Source organism: Ursus arctos, unplaced genomic scaffold, assembly GCF_023065955.2.
Source record: "Ursus arctos isolate Adak ecotype North America unplaced genomic scaffold, UrsArc2.0 scaffold_1, whole genome shotgun sequence".
NCBI classification, from domain to species: domain Eukaryota; kingdom Metazoa; phylum Chordata; class Mammalia; order Carnivora; family Ursidae; genus Ursus; species Ursus arctos.
This window is the reverse complement of record NW_026622763.1, coordinates 83544821-83558567: the sequence shown is the minus strand read 5'-3', so window position 1 is coordinate 83558567 and position 13747 is coordinate 83544821. Positions and strand designations below refer to the sequence as shown.

At 40.3% G+C, this 13747-nt stretch overlaps 1 protein-coding gene across 2 annotated transcripts in view; it reads right to left on the bottom strand.

Annotated features, from left to right (window-relative positions):
• The window catches only part of UNC80 (unc-80 homolog, NALCN channel complex subunit), a 216363-nt gene that overhangs the window by 149901 nt on the left and 52715 nt on the right, over positions 1-13747 (bottom strand). Inside the window, exons 14-18 of one of the 2 annotated variants that reach the window (XM_026492047.4) lie at positions 10408-10539; positions 6120-6267; positions 3890-4038; positions 1675-1841; positions 837-935 (exon numbers count right to left, since the gene is read on the bottom strand). In XM_026492047.4, coding sequence (XP_026347832.3) covers positions 837-935; positions 1675-1841; positions 3890-4038; positions 6120-6267; positions 10408-10539 — 695 coding nt within the window. Of the gene's footprint in view, positions 1-836; positions 936-1674; positions 1842-3889; positions 4039-6119; positions 6268-10392; positions 10540-13747 lie in introns of both variants that reach the window. The other variant, XM_044381208.3, reaches the window with a different exon arrangement.

Genomic DNA, 13747 nt, shown 5'->3' with positions numbered 1-13747 from the left:
GGTCCTATTTGATGATGGTGATTTCCTTGACTATAGAGAGGGTGTACCATAAAACCTAGAATACCCTGCACAATTTCTGGAAGTGTAATCATTTCAGAGTAAACCGGGGTTTGAGGAATTAAAATTGTGTATCTTAAATGATGTTCATATTTTAAATACTGATCATACCACTTGTGAGTAAATAATTCTCAAAAGAAGAATGAAGACAAATGAGCCTTGCATAGAACTAGGCTATATGTTTAGTGTCTACCGTAATTCTCTCATTTTCTGGAGGCACTGATTTTAAGATGCTTTTGACTTTGCCATTATAAAAAGTGGAGATAAACGGATTGATTTCTGGGAACCCTGGAATGGATCTCAGGAGAAGACCAAGGTGAAATGGAGTAGAGTCTCTGTTTTAGCTAAATCTGAGCACAAGAGAAGTTCATCTAACTTATTTTTGGAAAAGCTTCATTGAGGACATTGACAGCTATTAATATATTTAAATTAAAAAAGTTCCAAGTGATTTTAAGCAAGAAAGTAGATGACACCTCCACCCACCTGACACACACACTTTTTTTCATGATTTAGCTTCAGGAGTGTGCGCGAAAAGCAGAAGTGGGGTAGAGACTGGACATGGAAAATGCTGCTAAGGAAGCTTCCCATAGGCATGAGGTTGGTTATTTATGATTTGGGTCTGTAGAGATTAGTGGCTTTGGGAATGAAAAGTAAAGGGCAGAAGCAAGGCAAAGTTCAGAGATAACGACAAGCAAACAAACAGCATTTGGGAAAACTGAATTTCTTACAGTGGGAAGTGCACAGCCCACAGCACTGGAGAGAAAATCAATGCTACTTACTGCTCTGGAGTCTGTGAGGGGCGACCAGACATGAAGCTGCGACATTCCTCAGGTGCAGAGGACACCTGGCCTTTATCCGCAATGCTTCCTGCCTCTGACCTACGCAAATGGTGCAGTTCACCAATCAAACAGAGCAGGACACCCCTCCTTAACACTTCACATACTTCATAAAGCAAAACACTCCGTTATAGACAAGTATATTGCTTGCAAACCCTAGGTCATCGTGAGTCTATACCGTATGAAATTTATATCCTACCCTTTGATTCATGACCGAGCTGCCTTATTGCCTAAGAATACCACCAACAATGCAGAGTCATTAACTACAAGCAGAATTTTAAATTTAGGAGTTTCTTTTAATCTTGGTAAGTGGCATATTCTACAGAATAGGTATACGGTAAATTTATATTACTAGAAGGAAAAACAACAGGGCACTGCTCAGCAATTTGTATTTTGCCATGTTTAAAATATTACTTACTGAACAGGAGGATATGGTAGCAATAATTGCTTTTCCTCTCTGGACAGAAATGTAAATTATCTAATACGGAAAAGACTAGCACAGATGGCATTTCACCATATTGCTGAGAGCTATGAAGTGAAGGTCAAGTGCGTGCAAGCCTGAGATCAACCGCGCTTTGATTTATAGAGAGGCAGGATTTATTTGATAGTAAACACATCCTTTTTCTAAGCTGCAGCTGGACTATCACCAGTGATACCATTTATACAAGATAGTTCCACCAGCCCTGAACAGAGTAACACACCATAGTGTGAACCACATGGACAGTACGACAAATTACATTCTATTGACATAAGGCCAACGCTTATAGCTCAAGTTTCCAACCTTTTACTGCCTGCAGTCTTAGATTCTGATTCATTCTCCTCCACCTTTTTCCCTGGTGCCAACTTCTCAGCACTGTCAAGCAAAGCGCTGAGGGCCACTCTCCTGAAGACATTCCCGTGAGCCTCTTTGATAAATTGGACCAGCTGACGGATGTCACAATACAGCCCCTGTTTGGATGCAATAAGGAAAGTTGGGGGGAAAGTTGTGTGATTAAACAGTTTTCACAGGAAGAGAGGGAGAAGTTAATTCCTTAGGTTTAGATCAGCATTAGAATCATAAAAGGAAGACATTTTACTATAATGAAACGGATGGTACGTGGTCTCTCCATTGTTCCTGTGGCAACATTACCAAGAATCTTGCCTGTGATCCTTAGTGTGAAAAAGGATGGTTACCATGCTTCATATTCAGAAAGGTGGCTGTGTCATCAGAAAGACATCAATTTACACTTTAAACCACTGGATTCCCAAGCTCTAATTTTCCTCTCTTAATTATGACTTCTGAAAAGATGTCTGCAAAAAAAGGCAATCAGAGGTTTGTTTAGACTAGAGATTTCAGTCCCTCTTTAGCTTCTCCAAATTTTCTGCATCACTGCGGTAAAATATGCTAAGTCCTCTAGACACTTCTAACAGAGCCTTATATTCAAGAATAGTGCATTTTGCTGGATGTATTTAACAAATGTGTATGTTGAAGTCCATCTGAACATGAATTGACTATGAACTAAAGATGATGCAGGGCTATCAAAGCCAATATATTGATAAATCCACATTTAAAAAGATATATAGGACCTTTTTTTCTTGAGCTATTAACGTTTTCACTCAGCATTTCCCCCTCTCACTTCAAGAAGGTAGTTACTGTATTCTTTGCCTTAGGAAAGGTTCATGGCAAAGGAAGACACTGAAGCCTAAAAAGCACTTACCGTGATAGTTTGGTTTTCAAAACCTAAGACCACTGGAACAATCATGCTCATGACCCTTAAAAAATCAGAAAGAACAGTAACTGAGGAAAACATGGAAAGAGTGTTTTTTCAGTACTCTGGGCAGAAACATCTTGTGCCCTCATTGTACTCTTATAGCTCCCTCACAGAAGGAACAAGACCCCCAAAAGTGTGGGTTCCAAATTCACCAGAGTGCCCAGCCCTAAGCACCCAGCAGAGAGCAGTATGCAAAATAATAGGTATGGACTAATGGTTGAGACCCATGGAGCTTCTCAGGTCCTAGGTCCTACCAAAGACTCGGGATCTTTGCACCACTCCGTGAAGTAAAGAAACCCAAGAATGTTGGGGTTCAACTTTCAGCCACTCTGGTGGGATGGGGGTTCCAAGTCAAAACCAAGATGATTTAAAGAAAATTAAGAAATACAGTTATTTCTTCTATACCTGATTTTGCAGACTAAAATGTATAATCAGTGCTCACATGTATTATAATCAACTTGTCAAAGTACTTCTTGCTGTGACCAAATTAAATGCGTGGATGGTGCCCATGTTTTTCTCAAGCTCCCAGAACTCTGCTGAGGGGGCTTTGACAGTCAGCAAAATTCAGTTCCCTTTCGTTTAGGGTTTTAGTTTATCTCAAGTTATGGGAATAGTCTCAATGGTTCAGAACAGCTTAAGGTGATTTCCTTGATTTAGGTAGATTAGCAGATAGTGTCAATATGTATAAATAGGCTGATTTCTACACAGAAATCAAGTTAGAACCACTAACTTGTTATATAGCCTGGTTCTTCTCCCACACTCCTTGTGGCTTTAGTGGTTTAGTTAACACAGTCATTTATGGGGGAGTAACTAAAAAATTGCGGTGTTCTATAAAAGAAAACGAAACTAATTTCGGCAGCATATTTACATTCATTTTTTGAAGTAAGTGTGGTTTCAAAAATGCTTGGGACAATATTCTTTAATATTTCATGAGCTAATAGGCTGTACTCAAGCACCTCTTTCTCTTTAAGGACTCGAAGTACCTTGCAACTAGCTCAGCAGCCACCACAGAACCTATGAGGTGGAAGAGGAAGATATGTCAGTTTTCAAGTAGTTTAATGAGTAACAAGGAGAAATGTGTTACTGGGGCTCTACCATGAGTTCCTTGTCACTTTGGAAAAATAGATTTTAACTTTAAGGTGCCAACTTTTAAACTTCAACTTGTCTTTCTCAGGGGCACGACTGAGAACTTTTCTTAGAGCGGAGACCAAGAACTCCTGTGGGAAGAAGAGGTGAACTTCTCACCAGATTCTCAGGGCTGTGCAGTTCATGCGTGGTTGAAGCGCAGCGTGTGATAAGGGATTTAAACATGGCGCTGACGATGATGCCTTCCACGTTTTGGGCTGTGGATTTGTTGTCCACCGTGGTGAAGTTATTTCCAAACCCAGCCTTGTCTGGAATGCAAAGGCATCAGTTCAAGGCAATGTTTCCCTTAAGCTACACAGGTTAAAGAAATAATGAAGTACGTGGCACTCAGGAATCAGTGAAGGGCTACACTAAATGCAGAAACAGAAGATACCCCTGGTTTAATCATCTTTACGCAGACTTGGAGATAAACAATTCACAGTCTCCCTCAGAGTCTTTACTAAGATATATACCATCATGTTGTGGAATGTTTCTATTGATAAATCTTAGCAAAGATAATAATCCCTCACTGGAGACAGAATTTCAGTCAGCCTTTCTGGTGGTGAGGAATGCTGGCTCCTCAGTGGAAATCCTTCAGTCATTGGGAAGTAGGGGTGGGGCCAACCAAGTGAACCGGGCAGGCGGGGAAAGGGCCATGTGCGGGGGGCAGGGAGGATTCACGCTGGCAACAAAAAGGAGACTGAGTCCTGCCAGGAGCTGCATAGAACTTCCAGCAGCTTCTGGCTCCCAGAGACTCTGTAGGCCTACAGAGAATGAAAACATACAACCTCTCTTAGAGCCACTTCCTTATAACTCACTGACATGTGAAATGTGAAATATGAAATGCCAGTGAACTGAAGCCATTACTCTCTGATGGCATTTTACGCTTGTTTTTCACATACCCACAGACTTTTCAGAGGGGACACATTAGCTATTCCGGAGCCATGCCAGAAGATTCCTAATGACTGTGAGCCACCTATGGACTGTTGGGTCAGGGTGTATGTAACTCCAAAACTAAGCAGATAGGGACCTGTGTGTTTGGCTGGCTGGTTCACTGTGAACTTCTCGAGTCCCAGGGGGAATTCGTCACCTCGAAGTAATTCACTTTATCACCAACCTCTCACTGTCTGCGTCAGCTGGCAGGGGATTATCCCTAGATTTTATATCACAAAAAGAAATCTTTTGGTCTATGCTTGTAGTTTCTATCTCAAATAGCTTAAAAAAGAGAAAATAGTTTGTAACCAGGAATTTCTGTTGCAGTATCTCAACTACAATTCTCACTTTATTATTTTTTAAAATCTGTAATGTACTCAGCTTAAAACATCTTTGATGATATACATTATTTTAGGGGCTCTATAAAGGAATAATGTTTTTTTTTAATAGCATCACCAAACAATGAAGTCTGGGATACAAATAGGGAAACTGCTTCCAAATTCCAAATTCAAATAGATCTTCATTATAAATTAATAAAACTATAAATTAATTATAGTTTTAATTATAGAAATTGGCCTTACAACCATTGGCTAGACCCTAATACTATAAATTAATCAACTATCATATAAACCATAAAAGGCTATACTAAGAAGTATTTCTTCCCAGGCTCTAATTAAAATGTGTATGTGACTTAACTCAGGCTTCATCCAGCATTTTCATTTCATTACTGTAGCTGCATTAGAGTGGTATTAAAGGTGTTGGTTTATTATGAATGCCATCGGTGACCACTGGCCCCCCACACCACAGGTCTCTACGGTGGAGTTTTTCTTAAAGCCATGGAGTTATAAAATGGTTTGTGGGACTATCTATACATCCACTTGCCTGTTTCTAAAAACAATTCAGTATCTATGTGTGTGTATATGAGTATATCAAAATTGTGCTACTACTATGTTTATATATATCTTTTCTTTTCTGTTTTATTTTGTGACCAAAATCTCCAAGTACTGTGCCTGGCACATCATAGGGACTCATTTCATATTTGTTGAACTAATAAATATACTCCCTTGTTCCTGGACTTCTGCCTCAATTATCATGCAACAGAAAGTCGTGTGAGGGAGGGACGAGTGCCATGAGTGATGGTTTGAGGGGCTAACTGTGAGCATACCACAGCTTTACTAAATCCCCTTTGCTGAGGAAAGCTGTCATCACAAAGCCTCCAAAATGTGTCATCAAAGACGATGTGCAAGCTTCTCTTATTTATACTCTATTACACACACACACACACACACACACACACACACACACACACACACCCCTTTCCCTCTAAATTCTATCCCCACATATTCCGGGTACTTCTGAAAGTCTACCTGCTTCACCCATAGTGATCTCTCCTGGAACTTGGCATAGCTTTACTTACTGTCAGTGACCGGCTCCATACAAAATCCTAGCAAAGCATGCAAGAAGTCCACTACATTATTGAGAGAGTCCTTGTTCACATAGTCCCTCATGGTTTGTCGGAACTGCATCTTATCTAGCTTGTATAGCTTAGTGAGGCAGTTCTGGGCCTGCAATGAAGGAAGAAAAGTGAAAAAGTCACAGGTACCAGCTTAAGCTAAGGATACCATTAGTCCAAGACAGAAGCCTGCAGAAGGCGAAGGCTTCCATCCATCCCTGCTGGCTGGTGTGGGCCAACCCTGCTACTCCCTCTCGTCTGAGCAAGAGAGGGGCAGGGATAAGCTGAGCAGTATGAAGGGCTTTGAGAAGCGCTGCTCCAAGTGAAACCCAAGGCTAATGTCTAATGCTGGTGCCAGAGGAACTCAGTCTTTTCACCAAGATCAAGATCTTAAGATCTCAATGAAAAAAAGTTCAAAGTGTCAAAAACTAGGCAGATTACAGAATTGGTCATCCAGGTTTAGAAAACTTCAAAGGCTTTGTGCAAGGGGAAGAATTGTGCCACTCCCATGTTCAGCTACTTTGAACTTAAGTAGATGTAAGGGGGTGGGGGTGGGGGTGAGAGAGATGTGGGAAGGGGAAGATCCTTGAAGGAGGGAGGAGGCATAAAATAAAGCCAGGTCTAGTTTGTTTATTCGTGTGTCTGCATTTGAATGTGCAAGTTTGATATTTAAATAGAAATTGACCTTACAGATATGAAAACCAAGCGACCATTGGCTAGACCCTAATACTCTCAATTACATTTCATATGATCCATCAAATAATTCTGCCATCTGGCAAAGGCGAAGGGAACAATCCCACCATCAGAACAAATAAAGGCACAGTCATTGGCTGCAGAAGGTCACAGACAGAAAGGGAGGGTACTATCTGGTGCATTCAAAGCCTCCCAGCCCTCTCCTACCATGAAGAGAAAAGTCACATGTGTGCAGTGCTTAGCTGTTTAAAATGTGTTTCTCGCTTGTAAGTGCATAACAGCATTTGACTTTCACACCTCTGACTTGATGAGCACCCCAATACTACAGTGGAGGAAGCTGAGGCTCACAGAAGTCAAGGACTTTGTTCGAGTTGACACGGTTCACATCAGAGCCTAAATCAGGAGTCAGAGTCTTGCCCTTTCTTGTGGTTATATCTCTTATGATACAATAGTCCTGCGAAGAGTCCAGATAATGACTGGGGCAAACATATTTAGATACCACCCACTTTCAGAGAGAACTTACGATGATGGATGAATAGAGTTTAGTTGATATCCTGAGGACACATTCTGTGTAAGAGATACAAGGAAGTCCATGACAAAGGAATGAAATGGGGAAATAACAGAAGACTCTAGGTTGAAGGAAAAGTCTAAGGCTCAAGGAAAGGGAGGTGGCTGGGTGAGGACTGCCTTAATCGAGGATGGAAAACTTCGGACAACCAGGCACATCATGGAAGTAAGATAAGAGAAAGCAATCCCTAAGAATTCAAATTTACAAGGTAGGCCCTTAATGGTTTCCCAGAAGAAAAGTTAAGTTACATCACTACTTAAATCAAGGCCCAGAGAAAGATTCTGGAAAAATTTGAGAGGAAATACACAGATTTTTCAAAGACTGAAACTTGGAATTAGCAATAAACTTCTTGGTATGTGACCTTGCTGTAATTCCCCATCTGTATCCCAAAGTCAGGTGAATTGATAATTGTTTTCATTCGCCCTTTACTAGGTCCTAGAATATTGAGACATTAGGTGTTTTGATTCCAGACAGGTTATTGGTTGCTAGGTCTTAGGCAAGCTCATTTTTTTCCTTACAAAATAAATGCTGCTTCCTATAAAATTATGCTTTCAAGGCGTTTACAAAAAATATTTCCTGCATGAAGAAGTATTTAATTATTATCCCATAAAGAATTTGTGAAGATCTTCATTGCTATACTTAAGAGGCACTTTAAAATTCTGGGTTGGAAAGCCTGGAAGCACAAATTATCCTATCTTCTCTCCAAAATACACTAAAGACAGCATAGTTTCAGATCCACTCTTTAGAGGCTACTTGACTGTCTGAATGAGTTCTATGGGAAGTTTGAGCAAGAATCAGACTATCGAACCTTAAGTATTTTGATTCTGAAATGAATATTTTAAACTTCCCCAAGAGATATAAAACTGTCAGAGTGAATTCCCTTTCAATAGTTTTGAACCACAGCAAATGATTACTCTAAAAGACACATGCTGGAATTATTAGACATTTTGATGTATATTAAAGTAATCTTCTATTTCTTCCTTTCCTCCTCCCTCCCTCTTTTTTATCTTTCTCTCTCTCTCTCTTTTTTTTAAAGATTTTATTTATTTATGTGACAGAGAGACAGCCGGTGAGAGAGGGAACACAGCAGAGAAGTGGGAGAGGAAGAAGCAGGCTCCCAGCGGAGGAGTCCGATGTGGGACTCGATCCCGGAACGCTGGGATCACGCCCTGAGCCGAAGGCAGACGCCTAACGACTGCGCTACCCAGGCGCCCCTTCTCTCTCTCTTTCTTAAAGAAGTATAGAGGCCCTGATCTGGTAGAAGTAAGAAATATTCTTAACATCTTGAAAGTTAAGTAACTTCTGAAAATTCGATGTTTTAGAAATTTGTAAAGACCCAGCTTCTTGGCAAATAGACTTTCCCAGGGATAATGTCTCAAGTTTGTATCTCTTGGGCAATGTGTTTTCTGAGCAAGGAGAGGCAAATAGAATCCCTAGAATGAGTATTAAACTGGGCTACAAGAGTATGGAAGAGTTGCCCTGTAAGTTAGGAAAGCTGAGAAGACAGGTGAAAAACTGTCTGGACAGCCTGATAGGAAATGTTCAGTCATCTCACGAGGAAAGCATGGTGGACTACTGAGCAGCAAATGGTCTCACAAGTGGCTTCTGATCCAACCAGCCCTATCTTCTCCAAGTCATGAAAGACAAGTTCTGGTGTCAGAGCCAGTTTATACCTCCAACTAAAGCATGACACTTCTTATATTTAATGTGTCATTGCATGGAATTGGTCTTCTGTAAGAGGAGTGATAATGTTTTCGCCACGAAGGCATTTATTCATACTGTGATACAATTAAAAATCAAGCAATAAAAATCACACATGCATGCTCAAAGATGGGGCCAATGTCAGCTTTCTATTGCCTTATTATTATTTTGATTTTTAAATTTTGGGCCTCAAAATCTAGATCTTGGTCAAAGTTGTCATGCTTCAGAATTTATAAGTTAATTACTGTGAATATAACCCCCCATATACAATCAATGAATATAATACAACATAAAGAGTATAAGGGAAAGAGACAAGCGTGGATAGATGGATAGATGGATAGATGGGTAGATGACAGATCAAAAAAGAAACCCAGCATGCTCAGACTGTGTGAACATTTCATGACAAAAACTAATACCAATAAAAAATGGGTTGGCATTAGATGTTGACATGATCCTAAAACTCTGCTGTCACGTGCCAAAGGGTTTCCTGGACTCAAATTTGCATAAAACCCTTATTTGCAGGAGGATATTTTCTTAGGATTTCCGTTCAAATGTATGTCAACTGTCCCAGCTTGGACTTGCTATGGAGGGGGGTTATTGCTCAAGAGTGAAGGGAAAAGTAGCAATCAGCTGAGGCAAATGAAATGAGCTGGAATAAGACCATGTTCCATGACAGAATTATGCTTTGCAAGCCCAAGCGCAGAGTTTCAAGTTTCACACAGTTCAAAGGGACGTGATCTCAAATATGCAGGAGTCAAGGTTCATTCTCAAACAAAGCAGCCAGAACGGGACGGGCTACTTTTATAGTCCTGTTTTGTCCCAATAAGGGCCATTTTCCATATCTATGTAAGAATGACAAACTAAGTCCTAAACTTGGATCCCATTTTTTAATATAAAATATGTTTCTATAGTACCCAGGCAGATGATTAAAAAGTCATTTGTCACAGCCCGTCAAAGGCTTGTTAAATATATTTATCTTTGCAAAGGTCTTTCAAACTCTAATTCACACGTTCCAATTATACACCCTTTCACCAACTGGGAGCTGGCCTGCCCTAGGCAGGAGGCAGAAGTGCTTTCCCAATTAAGCTTTCGTAGGCCTGGGTTTTTGAGGTCTTGAGATATGTCGTGGGAATCCTCCCACTCCGAATCAGCATTAATCATCTCTATGAAATACCATATTTTTCAGGGAACGCTGACCCTCATTGTCAAAGGACTCATTCCTAAATTGGAGGCAGGGAAGAGGGAGAGAAATGGAATCTACTGTAATTCTCTTACATTCTCTCGGAATACCTGGTGTCTCAGACGATCTCCAGAGAGCCCTCGATGTCCTTCTCCGCAACCATAGGCACATCCCAAAGACTTCACTATTCTGATGAGCATGGTCAGAGCAAGCCTATGGTTGCTCACAGGTGTGCTTCCATCCTAGAAAAGTCACAAAGCCCTTTTGGTACTGACATTCCATTTTGTGATTAAACCAAGTTTTATATGTTTTATGGTGAGCACGTACAACTTGAGAAACAGAATTGTCAAGGGCTCAACAAGCAAGTTAACCTTTCTAAAATCCAGAATGCCTTTTAAAAGAAAAAAACTTGCGTATTTTGATCACCCTCTAGTGCTAAAGCATATGAACGTAGAGCTGTTGATTAGAAAACATGCTTTCCGTATCCTTGGCCGACTATCAGAACCACCTAGAGAGACAATGGGGACTATCAGTGATGAAGGCAAATAGATTTTTCCAGAAGTTACCCTCATCATCAGGCTTCTGAAAGTACTACCAGGCAATGATTATTGCTAAACTTCTGGAAATGATCAAGGTCTGGAACTTTGAAATCACAAGGCAACTTCTGACATTTTTAAGGGACTTTCTAATTTTTTATTTTCACTGTATTGTAATACTCACGCACCAGCAAAATGAGAATATATAGAAATTTGTCAACATTCAGCTTGTTTCTTCCTTTGAGGGTAAATAGGAAGCCCTCCTGAGATGAATAACGAGAATGGTTATCATCCTCTCTTTTGTCCCATTTAATCCTTGTTGTTAGTGGAGGACACAGCTTCCAGAAAAATGAACTTCTGTGAATTATCTCCAAAGAGGCAGAAGGATCCTAATAATTTCCCTTTCTACATCGGTTTACTGTGCAGAATAAAGGAAATAATGGATAAGCATTGTTCTGTAAATGGCGAAGGGCTTTTCCACTGTCATGTGGATCAGGGGGCTACGTACAAGGTCAGGTCACACATGGAAAGGACTCAAACCTGGGTAGGCTGTGAAAGAGATGGAGTTACCGAGACATCGTCCATAAAATGGCAGGGGAGACTCCCCTCTCCTAAACTGAGGCAGGTGGTTCTCCTTTTCTTTTTTTTCTTTTTCCTCTTTTTTATCTACAGACTCCTGTAGTGGATGCAGTGCTGAGATGTCCCCTGCTGAACTGAACATTCTCTGAGACTGGAAGTGTTGCTGGCAGACCGCTCTCTACTGAGATCCTATCCGCCATTGCTCTTAGCTAAAGGAGAGCTGCCTCACCTAAGGTGAATGCTCTTCCTGGTAGCAGTCTGCCTCCAATGGCTGGTCAAAGGCATAATGTGGGTGGGGGGGCTATAAAGGTGGGCTCCCTTCCTCCACCTGGAGATTACTTTGAAGAGTCGTCCTTGCTTTAGGGCTCCCTGTGTGATGGACTGAGGTCTCTGTTACAACTACATTGTCAGTTCCACTTCTCCTTCCACCTCATCCTGCTCCTTTTACACCTCAAAGATGTTGGTCCTGAGAGGACACCCCAGGAAACTTCCTGCACACACATCTCCACATCCAAGTCTGTTTCCTGGGAACTCTGTAGATCAGAAGGGTGCAAATGGAAGACTAAGACTTACCAATAAACATTTATTTACTTATTTATTATATAGACACCAATTCAGAAATGTTTTAGTTTGGCTTCAAATCTTAGCTCCATAACCTTGGGCAAGCCACTTAACCACTCTGTGCCCCACCAAATGGGAATCATAATACCTATATCATACAGCTGTGAGGCTAACATGAGTCAAAACATGTGAGACATAAAATAATAGCAAAACAAATGTTTATTATTATTTCTAGGTGTGGGACACTGCTCTCCTTTGAGGCAACTTTGTGCAAATTAGAAAAGGCATTCCTGTGGGTGGATGAGTTAGAAAAAGATGGGCCCTTTGAGTAGACGCAGCCCTTAGCCGAACAGCTCAGTGAGCAGCGTGGACTGGATTTCAGTCCTTCTTGGCCCCGCCTCAGCCACGAGCCCTGATGTGCTCAGACTGAACAGCCAAAGGCAGGAAATAGTGCCTCAGAAAAGTTCACCCTGGGTAGGCCCTGATTTGGAGGATTTATGTCCATTTTTAGATTACTATATATTCCCTTAAAAAAAAAAAAAATCCCTAGTTCCAAAAGCTCTTGGTAAATATCTATTCAGGTTTGATTTTATACCTTCAGATGTCCCTAGGATTTAGGTTCCTCTTACAGGAGACATTCAGAAAAATGTACCAAGCTACAGGCAGAAATCAGGACAGATATTAAATAACATTTCAAGCTCTCAGTATTAGTTAGTAGCATATATAGAAATAGAAATTAGATCTTCCTTTCTGAATTAATAAATTCCCCATGCTTCTGGTATTACTAGGTTGTAAAATCAGATAAACTCTCCGATTTCACTGAAAAGAACACAGATTTAGGGCAGAACAGACCTGTGTGAATCACAAATTCATGCGCTTAACCTACAGTTCGTTTTATTTTATAAATTCTTTGTCTTACAAAGAATATTATTTTCCAGAACTAACTACAAAACGATATCTTGGTGGCTGTTTTGGAGACCACATAATCTGACTTCAAAAAATTCCATCTAATCAAGAGTGATAACTTCAGTCAAAATAATGTTTATATTATCAACTATCTAGTATAATAACTAGATTTTAAATAGGCAAGAGACTTGTGGTTCTACAATAAGAAATCGAATGCAGATACCAATTGGTTAAAATTTTAGAAACAAAAATAAAAATATAATACTAATAATGGACCTCAGGAATTCTTAGGATACATAACAAAGCTCTCTTTAATTTAGTTGGACTATCTAAGCTTTACTAATAAAAAACCTATCAAAATTTCATAACTTTTATTTTTTCCCTTGAATATTATAATGGATATAATACCATCCATTATCTCTTTGAGTAGCCAGCTTAGATTGATAGGAAAAACATGAAAATTTACTAAGAGTGAGATCTAAGGGCTTTTAGATTATCCTCAGCGATGTACGAGAAGGTAAGAAGTTGGGAACCTTAAGTACTGGAAGGTACTGTCAGAATTGGAAAATACACTCGGGAAGCCTGGGTGGCTCAGTTGGTAAAGCGTCTGCTTTGGCTCAGGTCGTGATCCCAGAATTCTGGGATCAAGTCCAACATCAGGCTCCCCGCTCAGGGAGGAGACTGTTTCTCCCTTTGCCCGCTGCTCTTCCTGCTTGTGCTCTCTCTCTCTGACAAATAAATAAAATCTTAAAAAAAAAAAAAGAATTGAAAAAAAAACACATTTATGATTAAGTCAGAGGAAGAAAATCCTAAAGAAAGGGTTCAGGAACTCAAGAATATTGGGAAAGAATATTTGGATCAGAGACCC